Source organism: Salvelinus namaycush, chromosome 14 (assembly GCF_016432855.1).
Source record: "Salvelinus namaycush isolate Seneca chromosome 14, SaNama_1.0, whole genome shotgun sequence".
In the NCBI taxonomy this organism is placed as follows: Eukaryota; Metazoa; Chordata; class Actinopteri; order Salmoniformes; family Salmonidae; genus Salvelinus; species Salvelinus namaycush.
The window spans coordinates 1,484,073-1,503,240 of NC_052320.1; the positions used below are offsets into that span (position 1 = coordinate 1,484,073).

At 44.5% G+C, this 19,168-nt stretch overlaps 1 protein-coding gene across 1 annotated transcript in view; it reads right to left on the reverse strand.

Moving 5' to 3' along the window:
• LOC120059027 (sortilin-like) overlaps positions 1-15,303 on the reverse strand; it is a 39,662-nt gene extending 24,359 nt beyond the window's left edge. The window contains exons 1-4 of the mRNA XM_039007792.1: positions 14,785-15,303; positions 925-984; positions 348-421; positions 135-237 (exon numbers count right to left, since the gene is read on the reverse strand). Coding sequence (XP_038863720.1) covers positions 135-237; positions 348-421; positions 925-984; positions 14,785-15,051 — 504 coding nt within the window. The 5' untranslated portion in view covers positions 15,052-15,303. The remainder of the gene's footprint in view (positions 1-134; positions 238-347; positions 422-924; positions 985-14,784) is intronic.
• Positions 15,304-19,168: the final 3,865 nt, after the last annotated feature.

Sequence of the window (19,168 nt, forward strand, 5' to 3'; positions counted from 1 at the left end):
CATGCTTAGAAAACAAACAAAGTTATACCTGCAGTCTTTCAGTAAAGTGTTGCCATTATTTTCAGAAGCGTTTCTTCTAGAACATGCCATTAACACAAAAGATAGTTCTCACAGGTTCTAAAAACGTATTTTACCTTCCCAGAGTTCTCTGGTCCGATGGCGATCCCGAACTCTGTCCTGATGAAAGTGTTGTTGATGAGGTTTGTGACATCCTGGAACGACTTCCCATAGTTCTCACTGAGGAAGCACACTTAATATTCAACAACTCATCAGCTCAAATATTATCTGGCTATATTTTAACACAGAAATTCCTTGACACAACTGGTGATGAATCAGTCTGCTCTTACCTTCGATAGAGTTTGGACTGGGCGAATCTCAACATGAAGAATGGAACCTGGAATGTTGTCAAAGCCAGGATGACCTGTAGAGAACAAGTCTAGCTTTAGGACTGGTACAGAGCGCCCGTAAGGACTGGTACAGAGCGCCCGTAAGGACTGGTACAGAGCGCCCGTAAGGACTGGTACAGAGCGCCCGTAAGGACTGGTACAGAGCGCCCGTAAGGACTGGTACAGAGCGCCCGTAAGGACTACTACAGAACGCCCGTAAGGACTACTACAGAACACCCGTAAGGACTACTACAGAACACCCGTAAGGACTACTACAGAACACCCGTAAGGACTACTACAGAACACCCGTAAGGACTACTACAGAACACCCGTAAGGACTACTACAGAACACCCGTAAGGACTACTACAGAACACCCGTAAGGACTACTACAGAACACCCGTAAGGACTACTACAGAACACCCGTAAGGATAATTATACTTATATTCCATCTATAAGTTTGAGACTCAGGTTTGACATAACGATCATTTAGTTATATCATTACGTAACAGTGACAGAATGGAACATGGTAAAACTCACCCCGGTGGCGTCTCCAACCCAGGCCAGTGACACGGACCCACTCAGGTCATTGAAGGAAAACTGAGGGGAAGAGACAACATCATGTATAGAGGCAAGCCATCACAACATCATGTAGAGAGGCAAGCCATCACAACATCATGTATAGAGGCAAGCCATCACAACATCATGTAGAGAGGCAAGCCATCACAACATCATGTAGAGAGGCAAGCCATCACAACATCATGTAGAGAGGCAAGCCATCACAACATCATGTAGAGAGGCAAGCCATCACATCATCATGTATAGAGGCAAGCCATCACAACATCATGTAGAGAGGCAAGCCATCACAACATCATGTATAGAGGCAAGCCATCACATCATCATGTAGAGAGGCAAGCCATCACAACATCATGTATAGAGGCAAGCCATCACAACATCATGTATAGAGGCAAGCCATCACAACATCATGTATAGAGGCAAGCCATCACAACATCATGTATAGAGGCAAGCCATCACAACATCATGTATAGAGGCAAGCCATCACAACATCATGTAGAGAGGCAAGCCATCACAACATCATGTATAGAGGCAAGCCATCACAACATCATGTATAGAGGCAAGCCATCACAACATCATGTATAGAGGCAAGCCATCACAACATCATGTATAGAGGCAAGCCATCACAACATCATGTATAGAGGCAAGCCATCACAACATCATGTAGAGAGGCAAGCCATCACAACATCATGTATAGAGGCAAGCCATCACAACATCATGTATAGAGGCAAGCCATCACAACATCATGTATAGAGGCAAGCCATCACAACATCATGTATAGAGGCAAGCCATCACAACATCATGTATAGAGGCAAGCCATCACAACATCATGTAGAGAGGCAAGCCATCACAACATCATGTATAGAGGCAAGCCATCACAACATCATGTATAGAGGCAAGCCATCACAACATCATGTATAGAGGCAAGCCATCACAACATCATGTAGAGAGGCAAGCCATCACATCAGTCAGGCAGTGTGAGAGTCATCCACAAATGGTTTAATTCAGACATGATCTTTAATATTAGCAGCAGTGGGTCTGATAATGTAGGCCTCATAGTAATAAAGGATAATGCAATAAAGTAATTCCCCTAATCTGACTGTGTCCACATACCTAAATGTCCACATACAAGTAGCTCCAGTAGCATGTGTTCACCCAGCCGTGAACCCAAGGCTGCACCACGCCCCTCCCAACCCCAAGGCTGCACCACGCCCCTCCCAACCCCAAGGCTGCACCACGCCCCTCCCAACCCCAAGGCTGCACCACGCCCCTCCCAACCCCAAGGCTGCACCACGCCCCTCCCAACCCCAAGGCTGCACCACGCCCCTCCCAACCCCAAGGCTGCACCACGCCCCTCCCAACCCCAAGGCTGCACCACGCCCCTCCCAACTCCAAGGCTGCACCACGCCCCTCCCAACTCCAAGGCTGCACCACGCCCCTCCCAACCCCAAGGCTGCACCACGCCTCTCCCAACCCTAATGCTGCACCACGCCTCTCCCAACCCTAATGCTGCACCACGCCCCTCCCAACCTAATGCTGCACCACGCCTCTCCCAACCCTAATGCTGCACCACGCCCCTCCCAACCTAATGCTGCACCACGCCTCTCCCAACCCTAATGCTGCACCACGCCCCTCCCAACCTAATGCTGCACCACGCCTCTCCCAACCCTAATGCTGCACCACGCCCCTCCCAACCTAATGCTGCACCACGCCTCTCACTCTAAGTATTACAAAACATCTCATGTAGACAGTGAAGTGTTAAAGTGTGCACGATCAAGTACCCTTAATCCTTAGCGTGCCGACCAGTAGCATAGGCTTCAGACCCTTAAATGTTCTCACAGGCTGAGGCTGCACTAGTACTGTCAATCAACTGTCAAACCTTCTGGAAAAAGAAAGGACAAACCTGGATATCATTAGGTCCACGTCATTATGTCTGCATAAAGAGTTCATTAAGACAGTGTCCTCACCGGCGGAAGCTGCACCAACATCTCTTTCCCAACTGTCAACCCCACTTTAAATGAAGAGTCAAACTCCATGTCATGAAGTCTTCAATAACAGTTCATGGGTGGGATGATGTCATACAACATTTTAAAACTAAGTGACATTGATTGAAATATAACTTACCATTTTGCCCTGTACACACGAGCTTGTTGGTCCTGCTGGCCTGAATAACCCACTTTAAAAGAAAACTAAATCTCATCAAGGTTCTGTGTGGCTCAGTTGGTTAGAGTATGGTGCTTGTAACACCAGGGGTGTGGGTTTGATTCCCACAAGGGACCAGTATGAACATGTATTTTATTTAACTAGGCAAGTCAGTTAAGAAGAAATTCTTATTTACAATGACGGCCTACCAAAAGGAAAAAAGGCCTCCAGCGGGGACAGGTGACTGGGATAAAAAATAAAGACACTATAAATATTAGGACAAAAACACATCACAACAAGAGAGACACAACACTAAGACAACATAACAAGGCAGCAGAACATGACAACACAGCATGGTAGCAACACATGTATGCACTCTCTGAATAAGGATGTCTGTTAAATTTGTGTAATTGCGGTTACTCTACTCATCCATAGATTGGGCCCAGGCTGCAGTCAGTAGCCCTGTAATGCTCTGGAACAGAACCGTACCTAAAACAGTCCTACAGCTGGGTCTAGAAACCAGACCTGGGTTCAAATACATCTGGAACAGAACCGTACCTAAAACAGTCCTACAGCTGGGTCTAGAAACCAGACCTTGGTTCAAATACATCTGGAACAGAACCGTACCTGAAACAGTCCTACAGCTGGGTCTAGAAACCAGACCTGGGTTCAAATACATCTGGAACAGAACCGTACCTAAAACAGTCCTACAGCTGGGTCTAGAAACCAGACCTGGGTTCAAATACATCTGGAACAGAACCGTACCTAAAACAGTCCTACAGCTGGGTCTAGAAACCAGACCTGGGTTCAAATACATCTGGAACAGAACCGTACCTGAAACAGTCCTACAGCTGGGTCTAGAAACCAGACCTGGGTTCAAATACATCTGGAACAGAACCGTACCTGAAACAGTCCTACAGCTGGGTCTAGAAACCAGACCTGGGTTCAAATACATCTGGAACAGAACCGTACCTAAAACAGTCCTACAGCTGGGTCTAGAAACCAGACCTGGGTTCAAATACATCTGGAACAGAACCGTACCTGAAACAGTCCTACAGCTGGGTCTAGAAACCAGACCTGGGTTCAAATACATCTGGAACAGAACCGTACCTAAAACAGTCCTACAGCTGGGTCTAGAAACCAGACCTGGGTTCAAATACATCTGGAACAGAACCGTACCTAAAACAGTCCTACAGCTGGGTCTAGAAACCAGACCTGGGTTCAAATACATCTGGAACAGAACCGTACCTGAAACAGTCCTACAGCTGGGTCTAGAAACCAGACCTGGGTTCAAATACATCTGGAACAGAACCGTACCTGAAACAGTCCTACAGCTGGGTCTAGAAACCAGACCTGGGTTCAAATACATTATGCTTTATTGAGATTGCTTGTTGCAATAGAAATGTCCAACCCACTTGGACACTTCAGGCAAACTCTCAAAGTTTTGAATACGTTTGAAAGATTTCAAATAGTATTTAAACCCAGGTCTGCTATAAACTGCTCTGGAACTATGCTGTATGGTAGAGCCCTGTACGGGCATGAATTTGAAGCCCTACCCATGCATGCGAATGTTCAGGCCCTACCCTATCCAGGCCTGATTAAATTTGGCAGAAGCAAAGGCCCAGCCCGAAACACAAAATCACTTATTCTGTTAGTAAATTCATTAGCTGCTCCTCTCTGTCAGTCACTCACTCCCTGCGTGCAGCTTGCTCTGCATGCAGTCTTCTCATGGCTCTCTGAGTCTGAGTATCCATAGCAACAGCTTCACTTGGGCTGATCTGATCAGGCCTCATTCCCCCTCTGAGATATCTACTGCAGCCCTCATCCTCCACATACAACACCCGTTCTGCCAGTCACATTCTGTTAAAGGTCCTCAAAGCACACACATCCCTGGGTCGCTCCTCTTTTCAGTTCACTGCAGCTAGCGACTGGAACGAGCTGCAACAAACACTCAAACTGGACAGTTTTATCTCAATCTCTTCATTCAAAGATTCAATCATGGACACTCTTACTGACAGTTGCGGCTGCTTCGTGTGATGTATTATTGTCTCTACCTTCTTGCCCTTTGTGCTGTTGTCTGTACCCAATAATGTTTGTTTCATGTTTTGTGCTGCTGCCATGTTGTCATGCTGTGCTGCTGCCATGTTGTGCTGCTGCCATGTTGTGCTGCTGCCATGTTGTGCTGCTGCCATGTTGTTGTCATGTGTTGCTACCATGTTGTTGTCGTCATGTTGTGCTGCTGCCATGTTGTGCTGCTGCCATGTTGTGCTGCTGCCATGTTGTGCTGCTGCCATGTTGTTGTCATGTGTTGCTACCATGTTGTTGTCGTCATGTTGTGCTGCTGCCATGTTGTGCTGCTGCCATGTTGTGCTGCTGCCATTTTGTGCTGCTGCCATGTTGTTGTCATGTGTTGCTGCCATGTTGTTGTCGTCATGTTGTGCTGCTGCCATGTTGTTGTCGTCATGTTGTGCTGCTGCCATGTTGTTGTCATGTGTTGCTACCATGTTGTTGTCGTCATGTTGTGCTGCTGCCATGTTGTTGTCGTCATGTTGTGCTGCTGCCATGTTGTTGTCATGTGTTGCTACCATGTTGTTGTCGTCATGTTGTGCTGCTGCCATGTTGTTGTCGTCATGTTGTGCTGCTGCCATGTTGTTGTCATGTGTTGCTACCATGTTGTTGTCGTCATGTTGTGCTGCTGCCATGTTGTTGTCGTCATGTTGTGCTGCTGCCATGTTGTTGTCATGTGTTGCTACCATGTTGTTGTCGTCATGTTGTGCTGCTGCCATGTTGTTGTCGTCATGTTGTGCTGCTGCCATGTTGTTGTCATGTGTTGCTACCATGTTGTTGTCGTCATGTTGTGCTGCTGCCATGTTGTTGTCATGTGCTGCTGCCATGTTGTTGTCGTCATGTTGTGCTGCTACTATTCTGTGTTTTCATGTGTTGCTGCCATGCTGTTGTCTTACTGTAGGTCTTTATGTTGTGGTGTCTTGTCGTGACACGTGTTATGTCCTACATTTTTAATCCCAGTCCCCATCCACGCAGGAGGCCTTTTACCTTCTGGTAGGCCGTCATTGTAAAATAAGAATTTGTTCTTAATTGACTTGCCTAGTTAAATAAATACATCTAAATAAACACATGAGAAAACAGCTAGCAGTTAGCTACTTATCATTATAAAACTCAGGACAAAAAACTCAAGGCTCATTATTATTTTTTATAAAATAATCTCTCCAGTCTTATATTTGACGAGGTTGAAGTACTTTGCTGTGGTCCCGTGTGACTCAGTTTGTAGAGCATTGGCTCTTGCAACGCCGGTGTTGTGGGTTTGAGTCCCACAGGGGGGGACCAGTATCAATGAAAATGCTTGCAATCACTACTGCTCTGGATAAGAGCATCTGCTAAATGATCTTAGTCAGATATGACTGAGCATGTGCAGAATGGCTCAACTTCAACATTTTTGTGACAATCTACCCGTACCCTAGTTATTGATGAAAAAACAAAAACAGGACCTACCCGGCCACAACCCAATGTATAATGTCGGGTAGCAGAGCTCTACTGTACGGTACCCAAACAGCAGTATATTGGACCCAGGGGAGAACTGCTCGTCTCATTGAAGATCCAGAAAGCAGGATCACCATTATAGTGAATCGGTAATTGACAACATTTGTATAAATACATTTTTTTCTAAGACAATCAATCATGGAACGAATACTTGCTTCTATTACACAAGATGTCCTGATTTTGGGGATTTTTTTTATAAACACCACAGAAGAAGTTAAGGATAATTTAGTTGCTACCGGCAGCCTGCAGTACCCAGGTTGGCCTTCATCTTGAGATCGTCAATGAGAGGGGGCAACACTGAGCTAGCCTTCAACGTCACTTCCTGGACTAGCTCAAACTGGGCATGTTATGTCTTGAAAATATCCTTCCACGACATGCCATCTTTGTTGGTAAAAATCTACTTCCTTGATTTCAAATGCACCGTTGAGTCTTCACATAGGAATGAATGGTGTGACGTCAACAGGTTATTCCATTTATACACTGAACAAAAATATAAAAACGCAATATGTAAGGGGTTGGTCCCATGTTTCATAAGCTTATCCCTCCCAAATTTACACCTTGTGCTGCGGACAATGAAAGGCCACTATAATGTGCAGTTTTGTCATTGCAAAGCTGTCATCAAGGCAAAGGGTGGCTACTGAAGAATCTCAAATATATTTTGATTTGTTTAACACTTTTTGGGTTACTACATGAGTCCATGTGTTATTTCATAGTTGAGATCTTCACTATTATCCTACAAAATATAGAAAAAAAGATAGGTCAAAGAGGATAAATATTTTAATTCAACCACAGGAGCCACAGAGGATCATTCGTTTATATATATTAAAAAAATATCACTGTGGATTAAGTTATCAGAAGCACATACAGGTTTCTGCCTAAACTAAGGAAACACCACAATAAAGTGTCTGAAATGGGTGTTGTGATACCACAAGCTGCCAGAACAGCATCAATGCACCTTGGCATAGATTTTATAAGTGGACCTAAATCATACCAGGAAAATGCAGCCCACACCATAAAGTAAGTATTCAGACCCCTTCACTTTTTAAAATTACAGCCTTATTCTAAAATTGATGAAATTGTTTCCCCCCCCCCCCTCATCAATCTACACTCAATACCCCATAATGACAAAGCAAAAACAAGTTTTGAAATTTTTGCAAATAAAAAAAACTGAAATTTCACATTTAAGTATTCAGACCCTTTTTTAAATTTAACCTGTATTTAACCAGGTAGGCCAGTTGAACAAGTTCTCATTTACAACTGCGACCTGGCCAAGATAAAGCAAAGCAGTTCGACACATACAACAGAGTTACCATGGAATAAACAAACATACAGTCAATAATACAGTAGAAAAGTCTATATACAGTGAGTGCAAATGAGGTAAGATCAGGGAGGTAAGGCAATAAATAGGCCATAGTGGCGAAATAATTACAATCTAGCAATTAAACACTGGAATGGTAGACGTGCAGAATATGAATGTGCAAGTAGAAATACTGGGGTGCAAAGGAGCAAGAAATAAATAACAGTATGGGGATGAGGTAGTTGGATGGGCTATTTACAGATGGGCTATGTACAGGTGCAGTGATCTGTGAGCTGCTCTGACAGCTGGTGCTTAAAGCTAGTGAGGGAGATATGAGTCTCCAGCTTCAGTGATTTTTGCAGTTCGTTCCAGTCATTGGCAGCAGAGAACTGGAAGGTACTCCGTACTTTCTTGAAGCACCTTTGGCAGCGAATACAGCCTTGAGTATGACGCTACAAGCTTGGCAACCTGTATTTGGAGAGTTTCTCCCATTGTTCTCTGCAGAGCCTCTCAAGCTCTGTCAGGTTGGATGGGGAGTGTCACTACACAGCTATTTTCAGGTCTCTCCAGAGATGTTAGATTGGGTTTAAGTCCAGGCTCTGTCTGGGCCATTCAAGGACATACAGAGACTTGCCCTGAAGCCACTCCTGCATTGTCTTGGCTGTGTGCAGTCTGAGGTCCTGAGCAAGTTATCATCAAGGATCTCTGTACTTTGCTCCGTTCATCTTTCCCTCAATCCTGTCTAGTCTCCCAGTCCCTGCCGCTGAAAAACAACCCAACAGCATGATGCTGCCACCATGCTTCACCGTAGGGATGGTGCCAGGTTTCCTCCAGACGTGACGCTTGAGTTCAATCTTGATTTCATCAGACCAATGAATCTTGTTTCTCATGGTCTGAGAGTCTTTAGGTGCCTTTTAGAAACTCCATGTGCTTTTTACTGAGGAGTTGCTTCCGTCTGGCCACTCTACCATAAAGGCCTGACTGGTGGAGTGCTGCAGAGATGGTTGTCCTTCTGGAAGGTTCTCCCATCTCCACAGAGGAACCCTGGAGCTCTGTCAAAGTGACCATCTGGTTCTTGGTCACCTTCCCGATCAAGGCCCTTCTCCCCCGATTGCTAAGTTTGGCCGGGCGGCCAGCTCTAGGAAGCGTCTTTGTGGTTCCAAACTTCTTCCATTTAAGAATGATGGAGGCCACTGTGTTCTTGGGGACCTTCTATGCTGCAGAAATGTTTCGGTACCCTTCCCCAGATCTGTGCTTCGACACAATCCTGTCTCGGAGCTCTACAGACAATTCCTTTGACCTCATGGCTTGGTTTTTGCCTTTCCAAATCATGTCCAATCAATTGAATTTACCACAAGTGGACCCCGCTAAAGGAAAATCCCCATGTGGAAGTCCTAAAAACACCTCTGCTAAACTGTAGTCTATTCCACATGGCAACAGTTAATATGGTTATATTATAAATGGGGCTTTTTCTCCAACAGTAAATTTGCATCGAATTGCATCTTGGTGCACAGAAAGTAATGGTGTGCTGGGAAGGTGGTGGGGGGGGTGGGGGGGGTTGACCGGTGTCAGAGGTGGTGTCCCGGCTCTTTTCCCTCAGCTCCTGGCGTTTCATGCCTGGCGTTTCATCTGATGCATCAACTATAGGCCGCGACTGCAGATGCATCAGACTTTTTCGGGATCTTTAGTCCTCCTCCTCTGACGCATGTCGAGCTGGCTGATGTAATTATCATGACATCATACAGTCAGACATAGGAGGAATGTATTATTTAGAAGGACATATATATATATTTTTTTTAAAGGTACTAATTCCCACTAAATGTTTATACTAAATGCAATTTGTTGCTACTTGCTACAAGGAAATTAAGGACAGTGGTGGGGGGGGGGGGGGGGGGGGGGGAATCAAGAATTGGACAAACACAAAAACTTAGCAGGAACTACGAACTAACTCTGAAAACAAAACTCCCTAAATTCTATCAGCATATCGATTGTGCTACCAGGGCTGGTAAAACCTTGGATCATTGTTATACTAACTTCCGCGACGCATATAAGGCCCTCCCCCGCCCTCCTTTCGGAAAAGCTGACCACGACTCCATTTTGTTGCTTCTGATTCCACGCTTCAAGACTGCTTCGATCACGCGGATTGGAATATGTTCCGCATTGCGTCCAACAACAACATTGACGAATATGCTGATTCGGTGAGCGAGTTCATTAGAAAGTGCATTGACGATGTCGTACCCACAGCAACGATTAAAACATTCCCAAACCAGAAACCGTGGATTGACGGCAGCATTCGCGTGAAACTGAAAGCGCGAACCACTGCTTTTAACCAGGGCAAGGTGACCGGAAACATGACCGAATACAAACAGTGTAGCTATTCTCTCCGCAAGGCAATCAAACTAGCTAAGTCCCAGTACAGAGACAAAATAGTCGCAATTCAACAGCTCAGACACAAGAGGTATGTGGCAGGGTCTACAGTCAATCACGGATTACAAAAAGAAAACCAGCCCCGTCGCGGACCAGGATGTCTTGCTCCCAGACAGGCTTAATAACTTTTTTGCTCGCTTTGAGGACAATACAGTGGCACTGGCACGGCCCGCTACCAAAACCTGCGGGCTCTCCTTCACTGCAGCCGAGGTGAGTAAAACATTTAAACGTGTTAACCCTGGCAAGGCTGCAGGCCCAGACGGCATTCCCAGCCGCGTCCTCAGAGCATGCGCAGACCAGCTGGCTGGTGTGTTTACGGACATATTCAATCAATCCTTATCCCAGTCTGCTGTTCCCACATGCTTCAAGAGGGCAACCATTGTTCCTGTTCCCAAGAAAGCTAAGGTAACTGAGCTAAACGACTACCGCCCCGTAGCACTCACTTCCGTCATCATGAAGTGCTTTGAGAGACTAGTCAAGGACCATATCACCTCCACACTACCGGACACCCTAGACCCACTCCAATTTGCTTACCGACCCAATAGGTCCACAGACGACGCAATCGCAACCACACTGCACACTGCCCTAACCCATCTGGACAAGAGGAATACCTATGTGAGAATGCTGTTCATCGACTACAGCTCAGCATTTAACACCATAGTACCCTCCAAACTCGTCATCAAGCTCGAGACCCTGGGTCTCGACCCCGCCCTGTGCAACTGGGTCCTGGACTTCCTGACGGGCCGCCCCCAGGTGGTGAGGGTAGGTAACAACATCTCCACCCTGCTGATCCTCAACACTGGGGCCCCACAAGGGTGCGTTCTGAGCCCTCTCCTGTACTCCCTGTTCACCCACGACTGCGTGGCCATGCACGCCTCCAACTCAATCATCAAGTTTGCGGATGACACTACAGTGGTAGGCTTGATTACCAACAACGACGAGACGGCCTACAGGGAGGAGGTGAGGGCCCTCGGAGTGTGGTGTCAGGAAAATAACCTCACACTCAACGTCAACAAAACAAAGGAGATGATTGTGGACTTCAGGAAACAGCAGAGGGAGCACCCCCCTATCCACATCGACGGGTCAGTAGTGGAGAAGGTGGAAAGTTTTAAGTTCCTCGGTGTACACATCACGGACAAACTGAATTGGTCCACCCACACAGACAGCGTTGTGAAGAAGGCACAGCAGCGCCTCTTCAACCTCAGGAGGCTGAAGAAATTCGGCTTGTCACCAAAAGCACTCACAAACTTCTACAGATGCACAATCGAGAGCATCCTGTCGGGCTGTATCACCGCCTGGTACGGCAACTGCTCCGCCCACAACCGTAAGGCTCTCCAGAGGGTAGTGAGGTCTGCACAACGCATCACCGGGGGCAAACTACCTGCCCTCCAGGACACCTACACCACCCGATGTCACAGGAAGGCCATAAAGATCATCAAGGACAACAACCACCCAAGCCACTGCCTGTTCACCCCGCTATCATCCAGAAGGCGAGGTCAGTACAGGTGCATCAAAGCAGGGACCGAGAGACTGAAAAACAGCTTCTATCTCAAGGCCATCAGACTGTTAAACAGCCACCACTAACATTTAGCGGCCGCTGCCAACATACTGACTCAACTCCAGCCACTTTAATAATGGGAATTGATGGAAATTATGTAAAAATGTACCACTAGCCACTTTAAACAATGCCACTTAATATAATGTTTACATACCCTACATTACTCATCTCATATGTATATGTATATACTGTATATCACCCACTGCATCTTGCCATCTTTATGTAATACATGTATCACTAGCCACTTTAAACTATGCCACTTTATGTTTACATACCCTACATTACTCATCTCATATGTATAGACTGTACACTATACCATCTACTGCATCTTGCCTATGCTGTTCTGTACCATCACTCATTCATATATCTTTATGTACATATTCTTTATCCCTTTACACTTGTGTGTATAAAGTAGTAGTTGTGGAATTGTTAGGTTAGATTACTTGTTGGTTATTACTGCATTGTCGGAACTAGAAGCACAAGCATTTCGCTACACTCGCATTAACATCTGCTAACCATGTGTATGTGACAAATAAAATGTGATTTGATCTCAACGAGTTGTCTGTGGGCAGGCTGTTTGTTAGCTGAGTAGAATGCGGATGGTAAGACGTTGTTGAGCTGGTCTAGCTGTCCAGTGTTGACACAGCCGGATAGTAAGATAACCCTGCTTCCAAAAGACATCTGGTGATCCTAAATTAGACTACGTCCTTAGTTAGAGCTGGCTACACAGTGGTTGAGGACAACATCATTAAGAAAGACAGTCAGTCAAATGTATTTATAAAGCCCTTCTTACATCAGCTGATGTCACAAAGTGCTGTACAGAAACCCAGCCTAAAACCCCGAACAGCAAGCAAGAATCGCAGGTGTAGAAGCACGGTGGCTAGGAAAAACTGTAGAAAGGCCAGAACATAGGAAGAAACCTAGAGAGGAACCAGGCTACGAGGGGTGGCCAGTCAGTGGCAAGAACATCATAATATACTGCCAAATTTAAAATCACTTCTGCCTACAGTATAGGCCTACTGCATAGTCTAAATGTACAGAATGTATAGTCAAAAACATAGGATTATGAGTCTAGCCACAATGCATCTGTTCTACTGTATAGTCTAAATGTTAAGAATGTGCTCTCAAATTGCAGAAACACTTTGCATGCGTGTATCTTGTAACCTAATTGCCTAACAACCAAACGCACACACACGCTTCGCCTTACAAACAAACACTTCCTCTATACACACAGGCAATAGAAATTCATGAAAAAACAGATTGCCTATATAAAACCACCAATAGGCCTCCAGACACACAGAGGCAGATCATAAAAACTAAGAAGTCAGGCCAGGCCTAGTCAGAACTATAGGTAGCAGGATTCTATGAGTCACCTAAATTGCCAAACAAACACTAGGTTTCACCTGTTCTCTTATTGAAAAATAATGCTAATTTCCCCCCTCTGTACACACTGATGCAGAAAATGAAAAGACGGCAGTTAGGCCAGGCCTAGTATGAAGTACAGCAGCAACATTCCTGGGAGGAAATATAGGTCAGACTCCTAACCGTTAGGGAACAGGTGAGAGACATACAGCAGGGTCTGAAATGAGTAACACCCTTGATAAAGATGAGCAATACAGGACTGTATTAAATAAAAAATTCAAATGCTGAGATAGATTGTATGCTCATATCAATGTGGAAATTATATTATACTAATACAATCTCTGAGAAATATATTTTGTTTAACAAGTAATCATTTATTCTCAAAAAAAAAAAAAAAAAATAGGGGTCCAAATTTTTTGACACGCCTAAAGATTCTAATAAAGTAGTCCAAAGTGAAGTATTTGGCCCCATTTTTCTAGAGCCCAGTGACTACATCAAGTTTGTGACTCTACAAACTCGTCTAAACACTTCTACATTAAATGTGGTTGCTACCATGATTACGGAAAAAAAAGTGACACAACACATTATTACCATTCATTGCTATTGGGCACAAATGTATCTGCTACACAATCAAAACAAACTGCAAATGCATCCAACAAGTTTGTAGATTAACAAGCTTGATGTAGTCATTGAGTGTTAGAAATATGGGGCCAAATACTACACTTTGGACTAATTTATTTTAGAAGAATCTTTAGGGGTGTCAATAAATTTGACCCCCGGACCTTTCGGGGGAAAATAAAAGCTGACCTGTTAAACAATACCCTCTTTCTCTGAGCAATTGTATTAGTATAAAATAAAATAATTTCCCACCAAAGATTTGAGCATACAACAGCTCAGTATTTGAATGATTCATTTTACACATTATTGTTCATCTTCATCAAGGGTGTCAATAATTTCAGGACCCTACTGTAAGTAAGTGTGTACATACACTAGACTGACTAGATAATGGCATCAATGCAGTTAGGCCCTGGGCAAGATACACCTTTAGAATTGATCATTGTATACCTATTACAGACCACCTGGATGTGAAACTCACTAAAGATTAAACTTGATCAATTACTTACAGGTACCCTTAAACAATTAGCTACAGAGATGCTAAACTGAATATTAACCCATAATCCTGCTCTGTATGGGGTTAAAGTCATCTTTAAATACAGTAGCATACTTGTGTCAGTATCAACTGGCTTGACTACAATTGAGTGAGCTGTGAAACATGACAGATTGATCTCATGCAAGAAGCTGGCGAATAGATAATGTGTGGTTAGTTGCATGTTAACGGTAAAAATCAGCTGTACTGTTAAAACCCCAAGTCATTTTCTTATTGAGAGGATAATTGTTGCGGTAACGTGTCACCTGCAGAACATTAGCCTATTATACCGGTGAGAAGAGAAGTCAAACCGGACCTGCAGGGTTAATTTACCGTGTGGGTGTTGTTAGTCAACTTGGTGTCGAATCCCTGGAGACTTTTACAGTCCCCTTGATCAGCGCTTCTCCTGCTCCGAATGTGGTCGGATGATTCCGAGTCAAACTGGTCTAATTCTACATCTGCAGATCTCTTTTCGATATTCAAACTAGGATCTTTCACAAATACATACTGTCCGTTGTTGTCTAGTCCTCCTTTAAAATCATAAGCGGACGTCAAATGCTGGAATATAAAAAGTAGAACACAGTGCGTTAGAATTCCCATACTCACTGTGCGCCGAAAAAAAAACTAGCTACTTTTATTGTAGTCTTTATCTTGTTATTCTAGTAATCCTGACTATAAATTGACGGTCGCTCCGGTTCTAACACGGCTACCGATGACATCAACAACAAAACAGTAGTCCTGACAGCGAGTGGTAGCCTACTGCGGCTCTGTATCCTCTCCACCGGTCATAAACTCCCGTTTCTAAAAACAAATCAGGCGCATTAATTTGCCGAGATGCATTACGTCCAATTGTCCACCGTGCAACTGCTTGGCCAGAAATTGTGTCAATGGCATTGATATTGGATAGTCCTTTGCAGACAGCCCACTGTGATTGGCTTTTACTGTGTTTGACACGATAAATTTGTCTTCTGATTGGTTAAGACCTCAATAGCACATCCTACCTCACAATAGCTTTGCCAAGCTTGGTTGAGGGCACGACAGTTATTGTATTATGGAATGATTTGTCCCTTCAGTGAGCTTGGTCAATATTTGTTAATATGTATGATTCCCGAATATGTACAATTATCAAATTAAATACACATCATTAGGAATGCATGTTTATAAGCATGCAAAACATGAGAAAAATAAGGATGAGAAAACAAGTTTATGTAATGGCATAGCCAGCCTAGTTGTGTCAGGCTCTTTAGATATCAGGTGTAGTTTATATGATGGCATAGCCAGCCTAGTTGTGTCAGGCTCTTTAGATATCAGGTGTAGTTTATGTGATGGCATAGCCAGCCTAGTATGTCAGGCTCTTTAGATATCAGGTGTAGTTTATATGATGGCATAGCCAGCCTAGTTGTGTCAGGCTCTTTAGATATCAGGTGTAGTTTATGTGATGGCATAGCCAGCCTAGTTGTGTCAGACTCTTTAGATATCAGGTGTAGTTTATATGATGGCATAGCCAGCCTAGCTGTGTCAGGCTCTTTAGATATCAGGTGTAGTTTATGTGATGGCATAGCCAGCCTAGTATGTCAGGCTCTTTAGATATCAGGTGTAGTTTATATGATGGCATAGCCAGCCTAGTTGTGTCAGACTCTTTAGATATCAGGTGTAGTTTATATGATGGCATAGCCAGCCTAGCTGTGTCAGGCTCTTTAGATATCAGGTGTAGTTTATATGATGGCATAGCCAGCCTAGCTGTGTCAGGCTCTTTAGATATCAGGTGTAGTTTATAAGATGCCATAGCCAGCCTAGCTGTGTCAGACTCTTTAGATATCAGGTGTAGTTTATATGATGGCATAGCCAGCCTAGCTGTGTCAGACTCTTTAGATATCAGGTGTAGTTTATATGATGGCATAGCCAGCCTAGCTGTGTCAGGCTCTTTAGATATCAGGTGTAGTTTATATGATGGCATAGCCAGCCTAGCTGTGTCAGGCTCTTTAGATATCAGGTGTAGTTTATATGATGGCATAGCCAGCCTAGCTGTGTCAGGCTCTTTAGATATCAGGTGTAGTTTATGTGATGGCATAGCCAGCCTAGCTGTGTCAGGCTCTTTAGATATCAGGTGTAGTTTATATGATGCCATAGCCAGCCTAGCTGTGTCAGGCTCTTTAGATATCAGGTGTAGTTTATATGATGGCATAGCCAGCCTAGCTGTGTCAGGCTCTTTAGATATCAGGTGTAGTTTATGTGATGGCATAGCCAGCCTAGCTGTGTCAGGCTCTTTAGATATCAGGTGTAGTTTATATGATGGCATAGCCAGCCTAGTTGTGTCAGGCTCTTTAGATATCAGGTGTAGTTTATATGATGGCATAGCCAGCCTAGTTGTGTCAGGCTCTTTAGATATCAGGTGTAGTTAATGTGATGGCATAGCCAGCCTAGTATGTCAGGCTCTTTAGATATCAGGTGTAGTTTATATGATGGCATAGCCAGCCTAGTTGTGTCAGGCTCTTTAGATATCAGGTGTAGTTTATATGATGGCATAGCCAGCCTAGCTGTGTCAGGCTCTTTAGATATCAGGTGTAGTTTATGTGATGGCATAGCCAGCCTAGCTGTGTCAGGCTCTTTAGATATCAGGTGTAGTTTATATGATGGCATAGCCAGCCTAGTATGTCAGACTCTTTAGATATCAGGTGTAGTTTATGTGATGGCATAGCCAGCCTAGTTGTGTCAGGCTCTTTAGATATCAGGTGTAGTTTATATGATGGCATAGCCAGCCTAGTTGTGTCAGACTCTTTAGATATCAGGTGTAGTTTATGTGATGGCATAGCCAGCCTAGTTGTGTCAGACTCTTTAGATATCAGGTGTAGTTTATATGATGGCATAGCCAGCCTAGTTGTGTCAGACTCTTTAGATATCAGGTGTAGTTCATGTGATGGCATAGCCAGCCTAGTTGTGTCAGGCTCTTTAGATATCAGGTGTAGTTTATATGATGGCATAGCCAGCCTAGTTGTGTCAGGCTCTTTAGATATCAGGTGTAGTGTATATGATGGCATAGCCAGCCTAGTTGTGTCAGGCTCTTTAGATATCAGGTGTAGTTTATGTGATGGCATAGCCAGCCTAGTTGTGTCAGGCTCTTTAGATATCAGGTGTAGTTTATATGATGGCATAGCCAGCCTAGTTGTGTCAGGCTCTTTAGATATCAGGTGTAGTTTATGTGATGGCATAGCCAGCCTAGCTGTGTCAGGCTCTTTAGATATCAGGTGTAGTTTATGTGATGGCATAGCCAGCCTAGCTGTGTCAGGCTCTTTAGATATCAGGTGTAGTTTATATGATGGCATAGCCAGCCTAGTTGTGTCAGGCTCTTTAGATATCAGGTGTAGTTTATATGATGGCATAGCCAGCCTAGTTGTGTCAGGCTCTTTAGATATCAGGTGTAGTTTATGTGATGGCATAGCCAGCCTAGCTGTGTCAGGCTCTTTAGATATCAGGTGTAGTTTATATGATGGCATAGCCAGCCTAGCTGTGTCAGGCTCTTTAGATATCAGGTGTAGTTTATGTGATGGCATAGCCAGCCTAGCTGTGTCAGGCTCTTTAGATATCAGGTGTAGTGTATATGATGGCATAGCCAGCCTAGTATGTCAGGCTCTTTAGATATCAGGTGTAGTTTATATGATGGCATAGCCAGCCTAGTTGTGTCAGGCTCTTTAGATATCAGGTGTAGTTTATGTAATGGCATAGCCAGCCTAGCTGTGTCAGGCTCTTTAGATATCAGGTGTAGTTTATATGATGGCATAGCCAGCCTAGCTGTGTCAGGCTCTTTAGATATCAGGTGTAGTTTATGTGATGGCATAGCCAGCCTAGCTGTGTCAGGCTCTTTAGATATCAGGTGTAGTTTATATGATGGCATAGCTAGCCTAGTATGTCAGACTCTTTAGATATTTAAAAAGGATGGTTAAGAAAAAGCCAATTAAAAAGGATGGTTAAGAAAAAGCCAATTAAAAGGGATGGTTAAGAAAAAGCCAATTAAAAGGGATGGTTAAGAAAAAGCCAATTAAAAAGGATGGTTAAGAAAAATTGTGAAGGTCGTGTTAATATCTTTGCCTTTGATGTTTCCAAACCGAACCAAGTGAAAGTAGTCAGAATCCAAGGCTCTCAACAACAACATAACCAAAAGTCTCGTGTCATATCCCCTTCTCAAACGCTTCAATGGTTCGTCATTTTTAAACAACAAACACAGGCGTGGCACGTGCCTTCCACAGATCAAAAGAGCGTAGAGCCCATGGCATGATGAGTGACAGGCTGAGAGAGGATGAACATTTGGACAAAGCCAGAGATTATCAGATATACTCAGCTTGAATAAACCCTCAGTAAACAGCAAACAGGCCTGCTCTGTCGGTCTGTCTGTCTGTCTGTCTAGCCAATAGCCTGTCCTGTCGGTCTGTCTGTCTGTCTGGCCACTCGCCTGCCCTGTCGGTCTGTCTGTCTGTCTGTCTGTCTGTCTGTCTGTCTGTCTGTCTGTCTGTCTGTCTGTCTGTCTGTCTGTCTGTCTGTCTGGTCACTCGCCTGTCCTGTCGGTCTGTCTGGCCACTCGCCTGCCCTGTCGATCTGTCTGTTTGTCTGTCTGGCCACGCGCCTGTCCTGTCGGTCTGTCTGTCTGGCCACTCGCCTGCCCTGTCGGTCTGTCTGTTTGTCTGTCTGGCCACTCGTCTATCCTGTCGGTCTGTCTGGCCAC